Genomic DNA, 25,715 nt, shown 5'->3' on the forward strand with positions numbered 1-25,715 from the left:
TTGATAAATACTCAGAAGTGGAATTGCTGGATCATGCGATGTTTCTATTTTTAATTTTTGTAACAACATCCATAATATTTTCCATAGTGGCTGCAATGGTTTACATTTCCACCAATAATGCACCAGGTTCCATTTTCTCTACATCTTTGCAAACATTTTCTATTGCTTTTTGTCATGATAAAAGCCATTCTAAGATCCTAGGAGAATAAGAGAAAGATTTTAAGGATGGAAAAGTACTTCAGGGAGTAATGCTTGGAATGTTTCCAAATTTGGCAAAAGGTGTAAACACACAGATCCAAAAAATTGAAAGAACATCATGTAGGATGAAGCCAGTGAGATCCACAGTAGGATATAGCATAATCAAACTGACAATTAAAGACCAAGAAAAAGAATCTTAAAAGTAGTGATAGTAAAATTACATGTACAGGAAAAAATACAATTACAATGATAACAATTGAAATAAAACAGTATAGGAATAAGACATGCAAATACCACAGAAGATTGCTATGCTGGTTTGTTCCAACCAGCTTGTATGTAAAGCTTTTAAGCTTTACAGATCAAGTCACTCATCTCTCCAGCAGTGATTCTTTGCCTGGGAAGTCTGATCATAAGCCTATGCCCAACTGGCTAATGTCCCCATGGAGGGAAAACAAAGAAAGGAATGAGGGAGGAGGGGGAGGGGAAGGGAGGGAATGCGAGGGGAAGGGAGGGGAAGGGAAGGGAAGGGCAGGGCAGGGCAGAAGGAAGACTGATTTTTCCTACTTGGTTCAGTAGAAGCTGGCATGACTTTTTACTCCCACACCATTTTTAACTCAAAAACAAAAACAAAAAAAACCCAAAAAACGAATTGGCAGCCTTCTCCATGTGACAAGGCTTTGTCACATGACAGCCTTCATTTCAGAAACTGGCTTTTAGGCCATGATACTTCCAGTAGTTTATTATTTTTTTTATTTAAAAAAATTTTACATTATATCTTTATTTTGAGAGAGAGAGGGAGAGAGAGAGAGAGAGAGAGAGAGAGAGAGAGAGAGAGAGAGGAGAGCATGAGTGGGGTAGCAACAGAGAGAGAGGGAGAGAGAATTCCAAGGAGGCTCCATGCTGACATAGCACAGTGCTTGATGCAGGGCTCAAACTCACAAACTGTGAGATCGTGATCTGAGCTGAAATCATGACCTGAGCCAAAATCAAGAGTCAGATGCTTACCCGACTGAGCCATCCAGACACCCTCTACTTCCAGTAGTTTAATTGGATAGGAACTCTTCTAGAGGACAGACCACTTGAAACATCGAAATTCTACAGTGACCATTAATTCAGTTGCTTTCGGAAACAAAGTACCTTTTAAATAATCTTCCTTGGGATAAAAGTGTTGTGTTGACTGCATTTTGTAATTGAGAGAAAGGAGAGATGTGTAGTGAATATGAGAGCTAACTACTTCTGTAGTTTTGTGGACAGACTTCCATTGAAAATTCTGCATTTTAGCCACCCTTCCCTACCTGCCTTTTTGGCTCTTCTTCCTCTGCTTTTCCTTCTTACTCAGGCTGCAGCTCCTCCAGAGCATTCGAAGTTGATCAACCAGGCTCTCTCTTTTACCATTGTATTTGATGATGTTGCTTCCTCGCCTCATTTTATCCATTAGTGGACTTCATTTTATTTCAAAATCCAGGAAGTTCTTAAATCTTTTATCTTCCAATTGCCTCTTTCTGATGATCCTTAATTTGCATTAATTAGGAAAAGGGGAGCTATTTTGAGTGTCATATCTGTGAATTTGAACTGGAATTTTCCTGTGGTTATTTTAAAAATTCATCAAAGTTATACTGTATTTTCATGTGTAATTCTCTCTTGTTTAGTTGATTTCAGAGTGGTTGGAAAGGAAAGATTTCTTTACTTTTCCCTCACTAAAAGTGGGTCCTTTGTAAAAATTATCTTTTTTTTTTTAAAGTTTATTTATTTATTTTGAGAGAGACAGAGACAGCATGAGTGGGAGAGGGGCAGAGAGAGAGAATCCCAGCCAGGCCTCTCCCTGTCAGCAGAGAGCCAAACATGGGGCTCGAACCCATGAAGCTGTGAGATGCATGACCTGAGCTGAAACCAAAAGTCGGATGCTTAACTGATTGAGCCATCCAGGTGCCCCTGTAAAAATTATCTTGATAGATAGCAAGAGAAGGAGGGAGAGATGGGAGACTTTATTTCTTATTTTTTTATTAACAGGAAGAAAAATATATCTCCTTATTAATCATAATGAAGGTATAAATAAAACACTCATATATTTAATACTGTTATATAGTGGGTGAAGAGTATACTGCATGGAGATAGGCATATTCCAGCAATGCAAATTTGCTTAATATTGGATATGATAGAAAGCTTTTTAATTTTTTAATTTATAAGACTTAGAACAGGGGAAATGATTCTAGTTCACGTACGTAGGCCAGGGAAGATGAACATATCTCAACACATTCATTTCAAACTTGAAAAGAAGTATGTTTGGGGCATTTGTCCAAAGTTAGATAAGCTAATCAATGAATAAATGAATAAAATTAACTCCTTTTATCTTACTCATACCTGGGACTATACAAAAATATGCTTACATGTAATTCACATTTCTCTTTAGGAAATATGTATTTACTTATGTTGTTTTTATGTGTTTTTGTTTTTTTTTTCTTTGAAACATGGTATGACTGCTTCTGGGACACCGTGTATCTATCTTGTTCAAGGAAGGAATCTTGTATATTAGTTTATATTCAAAACATATCCCAACCACTGCCCAGGCCTAACTACTTTTGTAATGTCTCTTGCTTTTGCTGTCATTACAAAAGAGCCAGCTGCAAATTGACCCTTTTACCTGCAGGAAATTATATTAGAAGCATGGGTCTTAACTTTTCCAGCTTATTTTTCCCCTAAAGATAGCCCAGGGGAATATGACTAGTTATTATTGCCTCAATGACAATGTTTAAGGAGCACTAGAATGAAAATGATTTTGTGCACAGGTAATGCTGGTTTATCCAAAATTTTTGTTATTCTTGCTGGCTTCATCAGACCACTTCCAGTTACTGAACAAGCTGATATTCTTTCCTTTATGATGATGATTGGTTAATGGTGATAGGAAATAATGATTTTTAAGACTATTCATCATATAATATATATTCTATCAGATAACCTGAGAAAAGCCAACAGAAATTTTTACAGACTTCCCTAAAGATATTCAAATTAAATTAAAATTTGGATAAAACAATATTAACATAGAGCTTACATAAAAATCAGGTCAAATAAACAATAATTAAAATACTTTCTGTGTTTAGTGATCATTTACTATGTACCAGACACTACTTTTATTCCTTTATGTCTAACAAATTATTTCATCCTTATAACCTACACTTTTATAAAATTTGGGTATAATTGCTGTTCCAAATTCAAAGATGGATAAACAGAGATATGGAGGGATTAAATTACTTGCTCTAGGTCACACTGCTAATTTGAAAGATAAGAGACATTATCATTAAAGTTGGAAAAAATATAAAAATGACAGGAACACTGCTATTTAGCATTGATCAATATGTTGCTCTGTGACGAAAGTAGTTCTTGCACTGAATATTGCATTTGTCAATAACTTGTGCTTGAACTTAGAAGAGTAGATTTATTCTCATCAAATCTAAAATGTGGATAAAAATATTTCCTTTGAGTGTGTATTAGTGTATATTATAAAAATATATAGAAAGTGCAAAGACAGATCCTAGCTTATTAAAAATGGTCAGTACAAGGTGGCTATTTTTATTCTTATAATAATTCGTATCAATAAGCTCACAGCTGTACTCATGGGAAAAAAATATTATCTCATTCTCTAAATTTTATATGTGGTAAAGTAATAGCATACCATTTGGACTCCCAAGTTCTTCTTTTAGAATGAGTAGATCTCATGAAATTCCAAATCATGTTATTTATGTATATATAAACATACATGTATAATAATATATAATATAATATATATAATATAATATAAATATATAGTATATGAAGGATAAATATAAAGTATATTGTGCATTAAATTTTTGTACAAAGTACAATTGCTCGATTCATGGCTTTACATTTAACATTTTTGTTGTTGGCTGTTTTAACATTTTAGTTTTGTGACCGGGGACGGTGCACTCCTAAGGATTCATACTCAAAGAGAGTAAATTGTGACTCAGTTACAAATTGCAGTGGACATGGGGTATGTAATGGTTATTTCATTTCTACATATAGTTATTTTAGTTCATGTCAATAATATTTTCCGAGATAATATGGTTCAGAATTATTTGACATAGAAATTATGTTGAAAACTTTCAGTTAAATAAGGAAATTGTATTCCATTATTTATACATATGTACATGATTTATGTGCTATTGTTTTAGGCCTCATGAGCTTTGAACTTTGTACAGAAATGCAATATGAAGTGTAATCTATTATAATTTATATCAAGATTATGATACTTAGGAAATGAATTTATTAAGGATTATTCATACATATTTATACATACATGTAAATATGCTTATGGTTGAGTGTATGTGTACTGATATATATTTAGACACACAATATATTTATATCAAAATATTATGATCTAATATTTTTGTGACAGCAGAGTTTCTTGTCTATTCAGATCTCTTTCATCCTTTAGTGACTTCAATTTATTTCCCTGTATGTCCTCCATACTATATTTGAAAAGTCCTTCACTGATGGACTTTTGGATGTTAAATTTTAACTTAACTATTATAAGTAATGGGACAATGGACATCGGGTACAGTAACCTTTGCACATTCATCTGACTTCTTGTTAAATTTTTAATGAAATATTATTGGCCACATTGATGTACTATTTAAATTTTTATAAATATTATATTGTGTTTAGCGCATATTATACCAATTTTTGCTCTCTCCTATCAGGTATAAAAATATGCATTTCCTCAAATTCTGGTCAGACTAGCATCTCAGTTTTTGTGAATCACTTTTAACATGCTAAATCCATTGTAAATTTGTATTTACCTAATGATACGGTTTTTAAGCATGTATGTATAGTCGTATTTTCCATTTGCATTTTAATTTGTTCATCCACTATGAAATTATCTACTAGGGAATAGAAATTTTGTAGTTTGTTTTTTTGAACATAAATTTGGCCTTAATTTTGTGGCTAGTGTCTCCTGCCATATTGATGCTTCACATTTTATATAATAATCCAGGAATAAAGTGACCTGCCTGCGTGTCTTATATCAAAAATTTCTCCCAAATCACTTACATATCCTATTATTAACAGTTTCTTTTCTATTTCTATCCTTTCTTATTTAATTTTAATTTAATTTCTTATTAATTTTTTCTATGAACCTACTGCTTCTGACCCTTCTTTCAATTACATGTATAGGTATTTTCTAACCTTCCTATTTCTAACAAAATACATTTAGGTATCTGTGTCTCATTAAGGAAGCTTCTCCTTTTGTTTTTTTCCCCATTTTTTGGAAAAGTTTGTTTTTATAACCACTATTTTTAAACCTAGCACAATTCAAAATAAATATTAACTTCTATTTTACAATTTTTAATTGAAATACGTTGACAAACAATGTTACATTAGTTTCAGGTGTAGAATATAGTGATTCAACAACTCTGAATTATGATATGCTCACCACAAATGTAGCTATCATTTGCTATTACAGTATCATTGAATATATTCCCTCTGCTGTACCTATTAGCCCCATGACTTGTTCATTCTATAACTGGAAGCCTATATCTCCCACTCCTCTTTACACATTTTGCCCGTTACCCCCACCTGTTCCCCTTTATGGCAACCACCAGTTCTCTGTATTTACAGATTTAATCTTGCTTTTTTGTTTATTCATTTATTTTTTTTAGATTCCACATAGGAATGAAATCATATGGTATTTGTCTTTCTTAGTCTGACTTATTTCAGTTAGCACAATATCTTCTAGGTCCATCCAACTTGTCACAAATGGGAAGATCTCTTCTTTTTTATGGCTGTGCAACATTCCATTGTTTAGATATGCTGCATATTTATCCATTCATCTACTTATAGCCATTTAGGTTGCTTCCATATCTTTGCTAGTGTAAATAATGCTGCAATAAACAAAAGAGTGCAATATACTAATTAGTGATTTTGTTTTAATTGGGTGAATACTCAGTAGTAGAATTACTGGATTGTATGAGAGTTCTATTTTTAATTTTGGGGGAAACTCCATACTGTTTTTGACAGTGGCTGCACTAATTTACATTCTCACCAACAGTGCGCAATGGTTCCCTTTTCTCCACATTCTCACCAACACTTGTTTTTTTCTTTTTTCATTTATTTATTTATTTTTTTACTTACTTACTTATTATTTATTATTGTTTTGATACTAGCCATTCTGACTGTTGTGAGGTTATATCTCATTGTGGTTTTGATTTACATTTCACTGATGATTAGTATAATTTTTTGGTTCATAATTTTGTGCCTTTTTGGAATAAGGCATTTCAGTTTTATCAAGAAGGTTATGTTTTATTTGAAAACATACAAGACAAAAGAAAATCTTAATGACATTTAAGAGGTTAATGCATGGGAATTTGTTATATTTTATTTTAAAAATATTTGCCACATTAAAATAAATATACAAATTACAATACTTTAGTAATTTACATTGACTAACAACAATGCATTTAATTTTTATGTTGTACATAAAATGTTCTTATTTTTTATTTGGTTTTGATTTCAGGTTTGCAATAATTTGCTTCATTGTCACTGTGATGTTGGATATACTCCTCCATATTGTAAACCATCACCATTATCACCAGGAGGAAGTATTGATAATGGGTTTTGGAGTAAGGGAAGTTAGTATCCAGATGACTGTGTTTCAAAGATCTTTCTCCCCTTTCAGAAATGGTCTGCATCTCCACTGACTGTGTGGTTATAGAGCACCTGACAGTGCAATGAGGAACCTAAATTTCCATTTTATTTTACTTTATTTAATTTAAATTTAAGTATCCATAGCATATGGATAGTAGATGGTACAAAACATTTAAAAAATATTTGGTGAACATTTATGAACATATATAAGCATATTTGTTCTTTCTAAACTTCAAAATGTAAAAATCTTTGCAGTATAATTTCATTAATGTCTTTCCATCATTTGTACTTTTATACTTTATTTATATATGTCATAAATCTGATAATAGATTATTGTTATATTGCCTTGAATAGATAATGAAATTTTAAAGATTTTTAATATAAATATTTACATTTACCAATCAATTTGCAGTTATCAAGGGCTTTGCAACTCTTCCATGTGGGTCATTTTTTTCTCTCTGAAAAAACTTCCTTTTATATTTCTTTTTGTTTGTACCTTGTGGTGGCCAATTGTCTCAGCTTTTGTCTTTAAAAGTTTTATAAAAATGTCTTAATTTCCAAAGACTATTTTCACTGGAATTAAATAATTCTACACTGAGAAGTTTTTCTTTCAGCAGTTCAAAGATGTAATCTTTGATTCTAGCTTATATCTTCTGATGAGAATACAGTGTCTTTTTTTTTTTTTTTTTTTTTTTTTTTTTTAGAGACAGAGAGAATGTACTTGAGGACAGGGGCAGAAGGAGAGAGAGAAAGAGAGAGAGAATCTTAAGCAGGCTCCATGCTGAGTGTGGAGCCCACTGTGGGGCTTGGTCCCATAACCCTGGAATCATGATCTGAGCTGAAGTCAAGAGTCATATGCTCAACCAAATGAGCCACCTAGGAGCCCCTACAGTGCCATTCTTATTATTCTTCTGATTAATGTTTCTTTTATATTTTTTATACTTCTTTTATATGTGTTTATTTTATACATTTTTATTTTACATGTTTATATGATTTTCCGGTTTCACTACAATTTATCAAGACATGTTTCTTTTTGAATTTATCCTGCTTAGCTTGACTGTGATTCTTGAATCCATAGGTTAATGCAGTTTTGGAAATTTTGAAAAAAATCTTAAACCCTTGTCTCTTTTTAAATATTTTTTATTAAACATCTTTGGGTTTTAAAAAATGGTACACAGTGACATTCGCTCTGTGGGATATAATTCAATGAGTATTGAAAAAAGCGCAGACTTTTGTTCCCAACACCACAGTCACAATGCACAATAGATCTTTCACCTCAATAGTTCCCACTGGTTGCTCTTTTGTATTCATGCCCTACTGCCAATTCCTGGAAACAAATTACCTGTTTTTGTCCCTATAGATTTGCCTTGTTCAGAATGTCATATGCAGTACATATGCATTTCAGATCCATTCCTGTTGTCATAGGTCATATTCCTGTTTAAGAGTTCATTCATTCATTTGTTTGTTTTGTTTTGTTTGTTTGTTAAGTAGGCTCTAGGCCCAATGTGGGGCATGAACTGATAACCCTGAGATCAAAAGTTGTGTGATATACCGACTGATCCAGCCAAGCGCTTCCTAATAGCTCATTCTTTTATTGTTAACGAGGCTTCTATATTGAAATGATGCATTCTTATTTGCTTATCCAGTCAGCCATTGAAAGGTATTTGGGTTATTTCTAGATTTGGGCAATTTTAAATAAACCTGCTATAAACATGTGCACATAGACTTTTGTGTATACATAAATTTTCACCTTTTGGTTGGTAAACACCAACGACTAAGATTTCTGGGTCATTTATTAAGTGTTTAGTTTTTAGCAAGTGTATTTTTAATTTTACAAGAAATAGCTTTGGGGTGCCTGGGTGGCTCAGTTGGTTAAGCGGCCAATTTGATTTGAGCTCAGGTCATGATCTCACAACTTGTCAGTTCAGGCCTCGCATCAGGCTACGTGCTGAAAGTGTGGAGCCTGTTTGGCTGGGATTCTGTCTCTCTTTCTCTGGCCCTCCTCCACACCCACACATTCTCTCTCAAAAATAAATAAACTTTAAAAAAAAAAAAAGGAAAAAAATAGCGAAACTATTTTCTAACGTGAATGTACCAGTTTTCTTTCCTTGCATTTATCAATGAGAGTTCCAGTTTCTCTGCATGGATGTTGAACACTTCACAAGCACTTGTTGTCATTTTTGTTTGGTTTGCTTTGATTTTGTTTTGCCAGTTGTAGATGTCCAATGATATCCCTCTGTGATTTTTATTTAACTTTTTATGTTGAAATAATTATAGATTCACAAAGAGCTGCAAAAAAAAATGCAGATGGAAGTCCTATGTACCCTTTACTCAGACTCTGTCAGTTTTAACATATTTTAATACTATAGTACAGTAGCAAAACAAGGAAATGGACATTATTAAAATCACAGACCTTATTCAGATTTCACTAGTATACATCTATATAGTGTATGTGTGTGTGTGTGTGTGTGTGTGTGTGTGTGTGTGTGTATGAGTGCATATGTGGGTGTTGGTATTCAGTTTCATGCAGTTTTACCACATGTTCAAGTTTGTGTAACCACCGCCACAATCAAAATACAGAAGTGTATCATCACTATATGGCTCCTAATATTACCCCTTTATATAGCTACACTGATCCCCTTTTGTGCCATTGCTAACTCCTGGTAATAGCTAAACTGCCATCTCTCTTATGTTATTTCATGAATGTTATACATATGGAATCACACAGTTTATATCTCTTGGAGATTGGCTTCTTTCTCTTCCGTAATTTCCATGTACTGCATCCAAATTGTTGCAAGTATAAATACTTCATGCCTTTTTATTGATGACTAGTGTTCTTTTGTACAGATGTATCAAACTACTGATGGATATTTGCCAATTTTTAGCTACTATGAATAGATCTCCAATGCACACGTGTGGAAAATTCTGAATGAAAGTGAAATTTGAATTCCCAGGGAAACATCCTCAAAAGTGAAATTGCTGGGTCAATAATAATCCATTTATAGATTTAAAAGCAACTGCCAAACTATTTTTCAGAGTGACTGTAACATTTGACATTCTTACCAACGGTATATGAATGACCCATTGTTTTGGCATCCTCACTAATATTTGGTGATATCACTGGTTTTTTGTTTTGTTTTGTTTTTTGGTTTTTGGTTTTTGGGTTTTTTTAGTCATTGTGTTAGGTATGTATTAATTGTAGTTTTAATTTGAACTTCCCTAATGGGTAATGATGTTGAATGTCTTTAATGTGTTTATTTGGCATCTGTATGTTCTCTTCAGTGAAAAATCTGTTCATGTCTTTGCCCATTTTCTAATTAGACTGTGTTTTTTAAATGTTGAATTTTCAGAGGTTGTTTTTTTTTTTTTTTGGTTTTTTGGTTTCATAGATAGATAGATAATTTGAATACATTTTTTCCATATCTGTAATTTGTTTTCCCTCAGACCCCAAATATTAATTCTTTTTCTGATAAAGTCTACTTCTTTTCCTTAATGGAGCATGCTTTTGGTGCCAAGTGTATGAACTCTTTATCAACCTTAAGTCCCGAAGATTTTCTGCCATGACATTTCTTTTTTTTTTTTTTTTAATTTTTTTTTCAACGTTTATTTATTTTTGGGACAGAGAGAGACAGAGCATGAACGGGGGAGGGGCAGAGAGAGAGGGAGACACAGAATCGGAAACAGGCTCCAGGCTCTGAGCCATCAGTCCAGATCCTGATGCGGGGCTCGAACTCACGGACTGCGAGATCATGACCTGGCTGAAGTCAGACGCTTAACCGACTGCGCCACCCAGGCGCCCCTGAAATTTTTCAATGAAATAAAATAGGAAGCCAAGAAATAGACCATTTAGAGACCATACATATGGTCTAATGACTTTCAACAAAGTGGCCATGACCTTTTAATGAGAAAAAAAAATAATCTTTTCAAGAAATGGTATTGGGATAATAGGATATCCACATGTAAAAGAATGAGATTGGACCTTTACATTGTATATAACACTTAACTCCAAATGGATCAAAGATTTAAATGTGAGAGCTAAAACTATAAAATTCTTATAAGAAAGCATGGAAGAAGTCTTTTTTTAAAATAGTTTATTTTAAGAGAGAGAGAGAGAGAGAGAGAGAGAGCATGCAAGCAGGGGTGGGTCAGAGAAGGAGGAGAGAGAATCCCAAGTAGGCTCCGCACTGTCAGTGTGGAGTCTAACGCGAGGCTTGATGCAGGGCTTGAACTCACAAACTGTAAGATCATGACCTGAGCCAAAACCAAGAGTCGGAAACTCAGCCAACTGTACCACCCAGGTGCCCGTGGGAGGTCTTTAAAACACTGGATTTGGCAATGATTTCTTGGATATGACACCAAAGCACAGAAAACAGAAGAAAAAATAGACAAATTGGAATTCATCATAATGAAAAACTGTTACTTATAAAAAGATACCATCAACAAAAATGTAACCCATGGAATGTATCTGATGAAGTATTAATATCCAAAATATTTAAAGAACTCTTAAAACTCAGCAACAAAGAAACTAATTAAAAAATGGGCAAAGGACTTGAATAGACATTTCTCCAAAGAAGATACACAAATGACTGATAAGCAAATGAAAAGATGTTCAACATCACTAATTGCTAGGGAATTGCAAGTCAGAACCACAAGATTCCAATTCATACCTATTAGGATGGCTGTTATAAAAGTAATTCAGAAATATCAAGTGTTGGTGATGATGTGGAGAAATTGGCATCCCTGTTCATTGCTAGTGGGAATGTAACATGATTCAGGCTCTGTGGAAAATAGTATGGTGATTCCTCATAAAATTAAACCTAGAATTACCATATCCTGCAATTCCACATCTAAGTATACACTCAAAAGTATTGAAAGCATGTATTTGAACAGGTATTTGTATACCCATGCTTATAACAGCATTATTTACAATAGCTAAATGGTAGAAATATTTAAATATCTATCAACAGATAAATGGAGAAACAAAATGTGTCATATACATACAAATGGACTATTATTCAGCTTTAAAAAGGAATGAAATTTGGACACCTGCTACAACGTGGATGGAATATGAAGAACTTATCCTAATTAAAACAAGCCAGTCACACTAGAACAAATATTGGATGATTCTGCTTTTATGAAGCACCTAGAATAGTCAAATTCATAGAAAAAAAAAAGAGAAGTGTACTTGTCAGGGATTGGGGGAGTGAAAATGATAAATTAATATTTAAGGGTTCAGTTTGTAGGGATGAAAAAAGTTCTGATGTTTGATGGTGGCAATGATGCACTTAAAAATGTTTAAAATTATAAACTTTATTGTGTATTTTTCCATGATAAAAATTAAATTAGGAAAAATTCCCTTTATATTACCAAAAATAATACAATATTTAGAAATAATGTTATGAAGTATAAGATATGCACTGAAAGCTAAACATGCATTATTGATGGAAAGATATGCATAAAATGTAAAGACATGCCAGGTTCATGTATTAGAAGTCTCAATATTGTTGATACAGAAATACCCCTTAAATTGATCTACAAATTCAACAGAATTCTTAACAAACCCAAGCACTATTTTTTTAATTTTTTTTGCAGAAGTTGATAAGCTGATCCTAAAAGTCATTCAGAAATTTAAGGGACATGGAATGGTAAAAGACGTCTTGAAGAAAACTTGAAGCTGAAAACATACTTTCTAATTCCAAAAGATAATCCAAAGCTAAAGTAATCAAGATGGTGTAGTAATAACCTAAAGATAAGGATAGACATTAGTTCAATGGAATAGAATAGAGAGTCCAGAAATAAAACTTCATACTTATAGTCATTCATCTTTGACAAGGATGCCAAGTCAATTCAATGGGGAAAAAATGTCTTCAGCAAATGGGAGAAGTAGATAACCACATGTAAAAGAAAGAAGTTAGATTGCTACATCACAATATTCATAAAAATTAATGGAAAATTGATCATAGATCTAAATGTAAGATTTAAACGTATAAAACACAACACACATAACTGAGGTCACTTTCTGACCTCGGCATAGGCTATGTTTTTAGAGGGCATCAAAGCACAAGTGAAGAAAGAACAATAGATTGATTGAACTTCATCAAAATTAAGAACTTTTGTAGAGCTAATGATACAAACAACGAAGTGAAAAAGAATCTACCAAATGAGAGAAAATATGTGTGAATCTTATATCTCATATGGGATTTGTATCCAGAATATGTAAACAATACAAGTTCATAATAAAAAAAGACTACTCAAAAAATAGGAAGAGATTTAAATATACACATTTCCATAAAAAAATACAAATGGCCAATAAGACTATGAAAAAATGCTCAACATTTTAGGAAAGTGTAAGTCAAAACCAATGAGTTACAGTTTAACATTCTTTAGGATGATTATAATAAAAAATACAGGCAGGGCGCCTGGGTGGCTCATTTAAACATCTGAATCTATTTCAGCTCAGGTCAGGATCCCCACATCAGGTTCTGTTGGGATTCTTTCTCTCTGCTCCTTCCCTGCTCATTCTCTATCTCTCTGTCTCTCTGTCTCTCTGTCTCTCTCTTTCAAAATAAAATAAACATTTTTTTAAAAATACAGGCAACATGAGGACGTGGATAAATTGGGATCTCCTTGGTACTCTTTTTTCAGCACTGCTCTGACTCTGGTTTCTCCTTTCTACCCTCAACCCAGTGAGAGCTGCTATCTAATTAGCTTTAGGTTGTTTCAGACTGTGTATATGTTTATACATCTTTCCCCTTCTCTCCAGTGCTGCACCCTACAGATTCTAGCCATTACGAGTGTTGTGAATTCTTTCCTCTGCCTCCTTAACTCAGTGGTAATTCTGTATTTTCCTAGGACTTCAATTCTCTGTGCTGAGATCAGTAAATTGTCCATGGGTAAACTGGATTTTTATAAAATATATCATGTTTTCTTTCCTTCAGATATTATAGATTTGCATTTTTTGTTGATTTACAGAAACCATTTCCTTCATGTATTTTGTCCTGTTTCATATTTCTATTTCTATTTTTAATTTCTGTTTCTATTTATTGTATTATAAAAAGGCTAGTTAAGCACTATTTAATGAAAAATGTTCATCATGGTCAAACTGGAAGCCCTTTCTTCCTTAGAGTAATGGATATTGCCCAATTAATCCAATAATGATTAGGTCCAATTTCTTTAATCAGCCTTTGGAGTAACTAAGGACATGAGAAGGAAGCCCCGCTTCCAATATGATAATTTTTAGTTAAGGTGAACTGATGGAGAGTTGACATTTTCTGATGGATGAGGGAGGAAAGGAGAGCTTTAAAAGGAAAGCCTAAACCCACTATATAGAGCTTAATTTTAATTTTTTGTATATATTTGTCAATTTATTTCCTATAATCCATGTAACATACTGAATTACTTTCTTTTAGGTAGATCACTTCTTATCAACATATAACTGGATTCTGTCCATGTTTTGAAGTTACTGAATTTTTGTCTTTTTTTGAAAGACACTAAATTCATTTGCATTTAATGCCATCATAGTTGTTTTAAGGGTAATTCTGATTGCTTAATTTAGCATTATGTACTTTAGTTATCTGGTTTATTTATTTTGTTTAACTGGACTAAGACTTCATAGAGTTTTCTAATTTTCTGTAATGACTTTATAACACCTAGAGGAATATTTATTTTTCTAATTAATGTAGCTAAAAATAGAACAATATCACTATATATAGATAATATGGAAATTTAACCTAGTTTACAGTAATTAATTGTTTTTAAAAGTAGCCATCAGTTATGTCAGTAATTTTTTATTAAGTTAGTTTAAAAAAAAACACTTTATTTTTGCTCTATTTTATTTAATGAAAGAACTTATTAAATAAGAATATCAATTTAATGAATTCTAAGTAGTTCATAGAAGAGAATGCAATAGAATAAATATATTTAATAAAACACAAAACTAAAGATTAAATATAGACATAAAGATTAAAAGTAAGTATTTTGGGGGCGCTTGGGTGGCTCAGTCGGTTAAGCATCCGACTTCAGCTTAGGTCATGATCTCACGGTTCATGAGTTCGAGCTCCTCGTTGGGCCCTGTGCTGACAGCTCAGAGCCTGGCGCCTGCTTTGGATTCTGTCTCCTTCTCTCTCTGCCCCTCCCCACATGTGCTCTCTCTGTCTCTCAAAAATAAATAAATGAAAAAAAATTTAAAAATAAATATTGTTATTGATATAGATAGATATAGATACACATACACATATGTAATTGTGGTGGATTTGGGGGAATAGTCACAATATAGGAAAATACATATTATTTGAATCCCTAACTTTTCTAGTTAAAATTACTAATATGCTTTGAATATAAGTTTTGAAAATGTTAAAAGGTACTCTCATGTTTTTAGGTGGAGATGAATACCTGTTTATAAAACAACATGTGGCTTCTCGAAAACATGGCCTCTTGTTTGGTTTCTACATTTTTCTACCTTTCCTTATTTTAATTGCCATCCTTGCTTTTAAATGGAATAAAATACAACTTTGGAACCGAGAGGGAATAGCAAATAAAGGGTAAATAAATTTATTATTGTTTATATTTAATATTAAAATATGGGAAGAATCCAAATGTAATTCAGAATATTGCAAATAGGGATTCCTGGGTAGTTTGTGCTATGTTTAGAAATATTGAGTCTTAGTATACACAGATTTTTTTCTAAATTTCAATTAGTTAGGTATCTTTTATGTTATTATAGGTCCAGAGACAACTGAAGATACTCAGTTAATTCATAGCACATTTCAAATAGGAAACCAGGTTGACTATAATTGCTTTAGGAGAAGTTTCTACTTTCCAAGCAACCCCACTTTCCTTGAATTGACATTCATCTGTGCTAAGGAGAGTAATAGAGATAGAGAAGCAAATTTTGTGAATAGAATATGTAGAAGGTGAGAAAAATTAAAAAAAAAATAAGATAATGAAGAAAGAACATGGAACATGATGCATTTTACACTTAATATTGTTCATGTATTTCTAAAAATAAAATTGAGGTACTTTCACAATTGTTTTTATTTTTTTGGTAGAGGTGAGCTTGATTAGGTCTTTTATTTTAATTAAACACAATTTATATATGACATTAGTTTCATATATATATAACATAATAATTCAATATTTGTATATATTACAAAACGATCACCACAATAAGTCTAGTTAACATCTGTCACCATACATAGTTACAAATGTTTTCTTCTTGTGATGAGGACTTTTAAGATCTACTCTTTTAGCAAGTTTCAAATATTCAATACAGTGTTATTAATTATAGTCACCATATTGTTTATTATATACCCATGACTTATTTATTTTATAACTGGAAGTTTGTACCTTTTGACCCCTTTCACACATTTTGCCTACCCTCTACCCTCATGTCTGGCAACTACTAATCTGTTCTTCTATTTTCTGTGTCTATAAGGGTTTTTTTTCCTTTCCTTTTTTTTTTAAATTTTAGATTCCACATATAAGTGAGATCATATGGTAATTGACCTTCTCTGTCTGAATTACTTCACTTAAATGCTTTTTTCTCTACTATAACACCAATATAAGCCAGAACTTTGCTTAGTGAATATTTAGGAAAATGAGAGTGCAGAAGTAAAGGTAAATAAGTGGGGCTTGTTGTTCCATGCTAAAGGAAAATGTCTCCATTTCTTGTGTAGATGGAGATAAAATAATAGAAAATTTCCACCAACACCTCTATTTCCCAAGTTAGTTAATTTTATTTCTCAACAAGTTACAGCAACGAGTTAAAGTCAATGTAGTATTCTGCATAATTTATATATGCAGTTACATAATCATCAATTTGTTACAATTTATTTAAAGTCTTCTGGTGATCTTAAGAGATCTTGACAAAATCTGAATAGTTGCTAGAAGGAAACTTGATTTTTGGAAGAGAGATTATAGTATGGGATCATGAATCATAAATAACAAAATCTAGTCACAACAGCCTAAGTTTTAGATCAACAATAAGTGGCTTTAGGGCCACAAGGGTAAGAAATGATGTACAGCTGATGTCCAAAGGGATGGTAATGAATTGGACAGTCAGGAAATAGGTTATTCTTTCTATCACTCAAAGGTTTATGAGTGAAATAATCTCTTCTTGTCTCTCTATCCATTCTTCCAAAATGACTGCTCTGCTTGCACATGGTCCAGTTTACCTATCTTAATCCTTTTCAGATTTGTTTTCAAACAAAATACGAATAATCTTTCCACACCCAATGCTTCTTAGTTCATATTCTCAAGAGATACAAGAAAATAGCTGTGTAAGTGTACCTAAATTCAGTCAATGCTCTGTCTGGATTTATAATTCTGAGTTAGGTGTTCAAACTTGATCTTATCATCTGTGGGTAAGGTATTGTTGCTATGTAGTAAGAACGTGAACACAATGACATGCCTCTTCAACAGGAGTATAGGAGCCAAAGGAAAAAAATGGAGGTTTAATGCCACAGCATGTAACAATGTAGCTGAAAGATACAGAAATCTCATTAAGGACCTCAGTAATAAAAGTGAAATAGTTACTTACATAGTTATTTGATAGAATAATATAATTGGAGATATGGTAATTTAAGAATTTGAAGACTTGTGTGTAAATCGTCTTTTTTAACTTTGGAGAAACATTATCAACATACTACTATTTCATCCTGTCTTTCATGTAGACAAAATAGAAAAAAAGTACTGGATGGATTTAAGTTTGAAATTTTAAATGCTTAACATTCTTAAAACCTAGATCAACATTAGAAAGACCAAATGCTAGATATGTGATCACTGAGTAGGATATGGGAAGCAAAGGCGATAGTGGTACATGTGAATGGAGTAAATAGTACAAATCTAGTTTTTCTACTTTTCTTGATTTTAAGACTACGTGTTACATAACCCTAAAAGTAATGCTATTTCTTTTATGCAGATATATATCAGAAGACAGCAGTAGTAACAGCAACCTGTCATAGAATTAAAGGTGAATTGAAGGAGTCAAATTATTTTAAATGATGTAGTTTTTTTAATTTTTTATGAAATTAAAAAAATTAATTTTTAACTATTTCATGAAATAGTTTTTTAAATTTCTAACAATTCTTCCTATTCCACATTTCATCATACTGATTCTTATTTATCAATATCATATACTAAAACAAAGACAACTCATTTTGTAATTTTGTTTTATATTAATTTAGAAATGTTAATGTTAACTAATATTAGCCAGAGACTTATTAACCAACATTTTTGTAATGGCAAATTATTTTAAAATGTTTTAAATGTCTGTTTATTTATCTTGAGAGAGAAAGAGAGAGCATATGAGCAGGGAAGGGTCAGAAAGAGGGAGACAGAGAATCCCAAGCAGGCTCTGCACTGTCAGCACAGTGCCTGACAGAGGGCTCAAATCCATGAACCATGAAATCATGACCTGAGCTAAAACCAAAAGTTGGACACTTAACTGACTGAGCCTCCCAAGTGCCCCAAGAAATTATTTTAAAGAGAATTTAAAGATATTCTTAAAATATTTATGAGCATTTATGCATCCTGCTCCCACACTTGGGGTTCCCATTGCTAGGTACACAGATTGACTCCTGATGTTTACATTTCTTTCTCACTAAGACTCCATGGCTATTGTTATTCTCAGCTTAAAGTGAGGGAACAGGCATAAGGAATTTAATTCCCTATGTGTACAGGTTGTAGTAAGTTTGAGCCAGAGTTTCATTTAAGACAACCAGACTCTAGGGTTTAACTCTTAAGTACTCTACAATTTTGCACAGTTTGATGTATGCCTGGTAATGAGAAAGAATTTACAATCGAGGATCTATTAGATGCCAGGCAAAATGATAAATGCAGTGTCCCTCCAGGGTAGAAAGACAATTCTTTACTATAAGATGGGATAGTGCTTGCATATATACAGATATATCTGAATATATTCTGTATATTCTGTATATATCTATATATAATATATTCTATATATTAGGTATATATCTGTATATATTCAAATTTGTAAGTCAATACATAAAGAAATCATAATACTTGACATGTTATACCTATCACTGTGAATAAGTGGAAAAATTAAAAATTCAACCATGAGTGAAAACAAGAGTTCACTCACTTAGTAATCTGCTATTCCTCCATATCTTACTTTGATGGAGAGTTAAGTCAATGGATCTCTGTTTCCCCATCTTCTGCTACGAAAGAAAACATAATTACTACCCGTTATGAAAAATAGTCTTATTTCTCAGTAGGGATAATTGGGAGATTTGGTGATGAGGGAGAAGCTGGTTTTAAATTCAATTGGTTTTAAATATAATCCAATGAGTGGGCCCTATTCAGCAAGAGATGTGTAAACAAAGAATTGGAGGATTTGCAAGTATTGACTCAGTTTAGATATTTAAAAGGAGGTACTTGAACTCCCAGGTTCAGTTCACATGGGGCTTTTATTTAAATGTAAAGGATACAGTGCAGCAAGAGAGAGTGCAGGCAAGCAATGGGCACCAGAGAGATACCTCATGCACAAGGTCTCAAGGTTCCTTACTTTAAATTTTAAACAGCCCATTATAAATTCCACTGCCAATGTCTTGGCAAAAAGTGAAACCAAGCATCCAGGCTTTCCCAGAGATAAAGATAGAGCTTTTCCATTCCAGCTGTAAATCAACTCCTTACAGAGGCATAGAGCTGGCAGAGGTCGCCATGCCTATATCTAGGCAGGAGCTTTCCAAGCATGTGAATGATCCAATGAAGAAGTAAGTCAGGAATGTTTGATGAATAACAGTGATGTCAGTTTAGCTGGAGCAGAGTTAGTAAGGGGACTGTGGTAGTGAGTAGGTCAGACAGTAAGACCCTTGTAGGCTGTGGGAGGTCTTGGGGGCTATCTGTGTTTTATTTGGAGTGAAAGGAGGATATCATTGGAGGATTAAGGTTTCAAGCACAAGATTTCCACTTTAAAAGGCTGGTTTCTTGAAAATTGTATGGTGGCAAGAGGAGAAGTGGAGAAACCAGTTGGTGGAGAAATTACTGCAAAATGCAGGAGGAAAAGGATGGTACCTCAGACCAGGGGTAGGAAAGATGGTTTTAGGAATCAATTTTGAAGGAGACAAACAGAATGAATTGGCAGTTTGAATATAAAGTGTAAGCAAATGTGCCTAAATAATGTTTATTGATAAAGCAGCAAGATAAGCAAGGTTAAATGTAAACACAGACCTGTTTTCAAACTTCTGCTCTTACTACATTTAAAATTTATATTAAAATCTATGTGGGTAATTGTGAACCAAGACAAGTGTCTGATATGCCATGATAAGACATTTGTTTTCTCACACACGAGAAAATATTTCTGGTATAGTTAAAGTGTTTTTAAAGTGGTAAGGGAGGGATTCAGCATGATATGGACTGCTTTTTTACACATTTGGGGAAAAAGTCAAACTCAGTAAGAACTGGAGGCTAGTAAAACAGCTCCATCTGTATGTATACGGGATGCCTGTTGGAAAGGCACAGAGGGCTTCTTGAAATACTCTTCCTCTGAAGATAAAAATAGACAAATTAGTAGTTACTTATTTCTTCACATATTCTTAGTGTTCTTTTCCTCTCTGTTTCCTTGTTGGTGATTTCCTTTAATCCATGTGAAGTGTAGAAACTGTGTAATTAAAATGCTTCTGAATAACTACTTTTAGCATTTCCTTTTACTGTGGCTATCCCAGACAATTTAGGAACAAGAAACCTGGGCTTACAAATTTCATGAAGCACAGGCCTAGATTGCGACACCATAACCAGCATCCTATATACCAATGATTTGCTATACCTCTAGTTGCATAGTAAAATGAGATCACTTTTATTAACAATTAAAACTTAGCATTTCTCCTTTTCTATATTTGTTTTACAACAGTGACAAAACAATGCCAAAAAGCCATAGGTTGGAGAAAGGATATTACCAAGACACTCACCATTAACTGACTTGATTCAAGAAAGAAAGAAAAAAAAAAAAAAAAACAACAGGCTATCCTCTCCTTTTGTTATGGCTCAAAGCTTTCAACTTCACAAACAAAAATAAATCCTGAGAGTGAAAGTATGCAGGCTTATGTCTATTGATTCTTCTACATGTTGTGATCCTTTATGGGAAAATAAGCAACTTTTGAACCAGAGAAGCTGTCACATCCCCAGATGTGAACATTTCTTGTTCACTGAGGACACCCACAGTCCACACCTCTCCCAATTGCCCATGATTCCCTGTCTTATCCCTTCCAAGCTTTGGGATATTGAGAGGAAATGTTGCCAAATAAGGCCAGCCCCAGAACAAACACCCAGATAGACACTAACATCCATTCCATCTCCAGGGAATTGCTCCAGCTGTGTTTCTGGTCATAGATAACTGTTGTGTGTCCAGGTGAGAATTCTGTGGCCTCATGTAATTTGAGATCTAGGATATATCATTGTCCTTTGGGGAAGCCAGACTTGCTCCTCCTCCTTTGCTGGAGCTGAGCTTTTCTGGGTAATATTTTCTTGCTTCAGGGTACCCCTCCCCATCTCCCTCTTACTAAGATGAGTGCACTTCTGCATACCTCAAAGCGTTGTACATGGATAAGGGAGCCATCAACCTAGCTGGAATCTAATGAGAACCTACAGAGTCTCCCTCAATAAACAAGGATGCTCCTGGTTCAGGGTTGGGGGTACCTCACCACAGAGGCTAAGAGATTCCTTTTCCAAATGCCCATCAACTGATGAATGGATAAACATTGTATGAATAGTGATCTATGCATGCAATGGAATATTATTCAGCTATAAAAAGGAACGAAACACTGATACCCCTACAACATGGATGAACCTTTAAAACCATACTGCTAAGTATATAAAGCCAGCCACAAAACCCATATGTTGTTTATTTGAAATATTCAGAATGGGGACATCTATATAGGCAAAGATTATTGGTTACTTATGGCTGGGTTGTTTAGGTGGGGGATGAAGATCTGGGGTGAGGGGTAGTGATAATTAAAGGGTACAGGGTTCCTTTCGAAATGATGAAACTAAAATAGACTGTGGTGATGGCTGCACACATCTGTAAATATATGGAAAATCCTAAAAATCATTCAATTGTACACTTTAGTGGGTGATTTGTGTGGTTAAGAAACATACATATCAGGATGATTCTACCACAACTTTCCATCATCCTCAATACCGCTAACTTATTTTAGGGCATTATGATCACTGGCCTACCTTATTTTTAATAAGAATTTCTAAGGATCCCAGGTATACTACCACCTAGCAGATCCAAGTTTGAAGCCTGACTGGAGTTTAACGTTGCAACTGTTGACACAATTCATCCTTGGCATAGGGTGTACTGGGATATAAGAAGATAAAAGTGAGAGATGCGTAGAGGTTGAGTTGGGTCTTAGACATGTGTGATTTAAGATTTCTCTTAGAATATTTAATGACAATTGCATGCTCTTGTCCAGCCAAGACACATTTCCTGTTTGCCTTGCTGCCTCAGCACCTTTACAGCTTTCTGCTAGTGCTCAGAGTAACTGTTAACAAAACACCTACGTTGTTTGTTAAAGTTTCCTTTCCCTTTCTTCAGCTGATTACAATCTAATACTGTATGAATAGGCACGCTGTTGATGAAAAGTGCTTTTTGATTGCCTTATCCAGGATCAAGATCAATATTCTTGATTTTTCCTTATTTGCAAAGATACTAAATTAAGTCCGCAGTAGCACGATTCAAGCAGGAAATTTCTTGTAAAAGTGGTTAACGTCTCTATTTTCCTCTCTCCTCCATCACAGCAAATAAAAAAACATGCCAGAAAACCATGACCCAGATTATCAAAATTACCGAGAACCTCACCAGAGAAACAAATCACGCCTCGTTGCCCCTGTGTCGCTAATGAAGAGTCTGATCAGTGACAACTTAGCCAGAACAAATCAGTTGTGTGCAAAGGCATAGGCTTGTGTCTGGTGCTTCCTCTCCTTTGACCCATGGAAGCCGCTGATCCGCTCAGGGCCCTGAGGGTGAGCCAGCGCGAGCTGAAAGCAAGCGCAATCCTCACCCGCAGGGCCAGGCCAGCACGCTGGACTCCTCAGCGTTCTCGGGCCCGCGAGCCTCAGAGCTGCCCAACGGCCTTTCAGCCTTGGTCGTGCTTGCAGCGCTTTGACCCCTCCATGTTCCTTCTCTTTGCACTGCTCTGTGCGCTTGGAGGACTGCACGCCCTCCTGGGTAAGATTGGGAAGACTGGGAAGCCTGGATTTCCTTCTCCTTTTGCCTCGAAGCAGGGCTGGGCTCTGCCAGGAGAGCAATTTTCTTTGTGGTACTCCTATGGCCTTCCCCTTCTGATCTCCTGCTGGTGCCTTCCCCAGCATCTCTCCCCCCTCCCCACCCCCAGGCCCGGGTAGGTGACTGAGGATGTTAACCAAGGTATCTACTCCCTGCATCAGGGTCTAGAGTCTTAGCAGTTGAAATGCAGCCAGTCTTCCTGGCCAGAGGTTCTAGAGGGGTGAGTCCTGCCCTCCGTTTATTCCCCAGAGTCCCAAGGAAATGGGCATTGACGTTGTTCTGGAAACCAACAGGATGGTCCTGTAGAACTGTAATGTCTACTTTTTGTTCATTTGTTTGAATCTTAGCCATTTTGAGTGTGCCCCTGGAAATCTAGTGAAAGTTGTACGCCAAGGAGGGTGGGCACATCTGTGGAAGTTTACTTTCAATTTGAAACCGCCATGTACTCAGGATTAAGAACTCCATGCTCCACCGAGAAGATTGTTGCCAAAAAAAAAAAAACAAAAACAAAAACAAAAACAAAAAAACCCCACAAAAACCCATTTTCCCACTGCAGATTCTAAAGAAATATTACTGCATGTCACAGTTCCATGGAAGATAAAGTCAAATGAGAGTGAAGATTCAGAGAAGCAGGTGAACAATCAAGAATATTTGTTTTATAATTTAAAACTTTAAGTCTCTTTTTATTTACCTTTGCATTAAGTCAGATCATACTGATCTGTAGCCACTTGCAAAGGAAACTATTTCCCTGCGTTATTTTGTCTGTTAGTACATTCTGATCCTCCCTTCCCCACACTTCTGCTAACTCCTGTGCCCTTCTCATCTTTCCATTTCTTCTGACATACTTGCACACAACTTCCAAAAAATAGTAAACTCTTCTCAGGAGTAATACGGGTAGAAAAAAAAATCAGTATGAAATATGTGTAACAGTGGTCCAGCCTGCAATTATTACAAATTTGTGAATGGCCACTAAAGAGACAAAAAAGAAAAAAAAAATGATCTCCAGGAAAATTTTGACCCAGCAGCATCAGACTTTGTAGAGGTAATAGCCAAAGAAAGAAGGTAAGAAAAAGAAAAAAATGTCATATTTGCCTGCATATAATAAAAAAGATTGCAATAAATAAGTACTAATTGGAAAAAGAAGTTGAAAATGCTTAGTTGCTATATAAAAAGAGTTAAATTGAAGGCATGCAGTCTTGAATATTTTCTTAACTAAAATATTTCAAATTTGCATAGTTTTCATATTTTACATATTAAACTGGATGTCACAATAAAGGGGTTTAGATTTCCATGTTGTTAAAATGCCGTAGTCAATATATTTTATTATATTGTATTATATTATATTAATTATATTTATTATATATTATAATATAAATATATTATATTTCCATGTAACCCTGGAAAAAATTTTCAGGTTGAAGGAACAATTTTTGAAATAAAAGTTAAAAAATTAAGAATTCATTAACTGTGTTTTGACATATAGAATTGGAACTTATCCGATTAAGTTCTACTACTGAACAATTATAATAAAAAATAAAATGTGTGTGAAAATGTACTTGAAAATCATAATAAAATAATTTCCTTTAGAGTAGTTGTATTTCTTATACTAATCTCATTTAATTCTTACATTAATCTTCTGAAATAGGAAATATATATATATAATATATATATTATATACATATATAATACATACACACATGTATTTAGAAAAAAAGATTAAAAATGTTAAGGGCATCAAACCTATAAGTTTTAGGGCATGGAATCTAATCTTTAATTTATAACTCCAATTTCATTATAAGTAAACTACTTTTTTCTGAAAAACTTCTTTGCATAAAACATGTTTTGTTTGTTTTTTCTGATTTACTTCTGTTTGTACTTCTGTTTGTCACTGCATGGTCACTTTAAACTTCAAGCTGTTTACTTCAAATTGCCTGTCACAAAGCATATGGCAACATTGTGGAACATGACATAGTTTTACCTAATGTGTTCAGTATCTGTCTACATTTTTTGTATTCTATATATGGAATTCTGTAAGCTGTTTTTCCCTGTGATAGAGTATGCTAATGGTCTCCTTTGATTTCTTATAGTAGACATCCTTTATCTCTCCTATTTTCTTCCTTTAATACCTTATTATCCCAAGTCTTTAAAAAATTTTATTAGACATATGAAAGATTCTTTTTTCATGGACTTTCAGTTTTTCATGACAACCACACTTTCCACTAAAACAATGGCGTGGATTTGGGGATATTATAGGAATTATGCAGAAGGTGTCCAACCCTCGAAATTTTATCTAAGTATATTTGTGGAAGCCAAATAACCGTGGAAGCCGTTATTGGTATAACACTGGGAAGAATGTCCTCAGATGAGGAGAACAGTTACAGTGGGTTTATTTCTTTCTGTCAGTGCCTTCCTGCCAAAGACCATTGTGAACATACGTGTAAGTCAAAACAAGGTAGGGTTATTGTGGTGAGAAAGAATACACACAATGGGACCCATGAGGCATCTCAGCAAGAAGGTGTTAGAAAAACATTAAGATTTAGCCTTAAGGGGCTTGGTGAAGTTTTTAAGAAACAGGCTTTTGTTCTGGTTTGGATGCAGTGCAGGAAGTACAGGTGAT

At 34.0% G+C, this 25,715-nt stretch overlaps 2 protein-coding genes across 11 annotated transcripts in view; both read left to right on the forward strand.

Moving 5' to 3' along the window:
- Positions 1-20,765, forward strand: part of LOC102899536 (A disintegrin and metallopeptidase domain 3-like) — a 110,117-nt gene extending 89,352 nt beyond the window's left edge. For 4 of the 7 annotated variants that reach the window (XM_023252576.2, XM_023252574.2, XM_019828527.3 and 1 more), the window contains 5 exons: positions 4,118-4,204; positions 6,725-6,839; positions 15,233-15,395; positions 17,774-17,824; positions 20,723-20,765. In XM_023252576.2, coding sequence (XP_023108344.2) covers positions 4,118-4,204; positions 6,725-6,839; positions 15,233-15,395; positions 17,774-17,816 — 408 coding nt within the window. In that variant the 3' untranslated portion in view covers positions 17,817-17,824; positions 20,723-20,765. Of the gene's footprint in view, positions 1-4,117; positions 4,205-6,724; positions 6,892-14,264; positions 14,388-15,232; positions 15,396-17,773; positions 17,825-20,722 lie in introns of those variants that run through there. The other 3 variants (XR_006596505.1, XM_023252575.2, XM_045055530.1) reach the window with 3 other exon arrangements.
- Positions 20,766-22,797: 2,032 nt separating this feature from the next.
- Positions 22,798-25,715, forward strand: part of LOC101097234 (disintegrin and metalloproteinase domain-containing protein 18-like) — a 139,348-nt gene continuing 136,430 nt past the window's right edge. For all 4 annotated transcript variants that reach the window (XM_006930702.4, XM_045055527.1, XM_045055528.1 and 1 more), the window contains exons 1-2: positions 22,798-23,041; positions 23,655-23,731. In XM_006930702.4, coding sequence (XP_006930764.2) covers positions 22,804-23,041; positions 23,655-23,731 — 315 coding nt within the window. In that variant the 5' untranslated portion in view covers positions 22,798-22,803. The remainder of the gene's footprint in view (positions 23,042-23,654; positions 23,732-25,715) is intronic.

Source organism: Felis catus, chromosome B1 (genome assembly GCF_018350175.1).
Source record: "Felis catus isolate Fca126 chromosome B1, F.catus_Fca126_mat1.0, whole genome shotgun sequence".
In the NCBI taxonomy this organism is placed as follows: Eukaryota; Metazoa; Chordata; class Mammalia; order Carnivora; family Felidae; genus Felis; species Felis catus.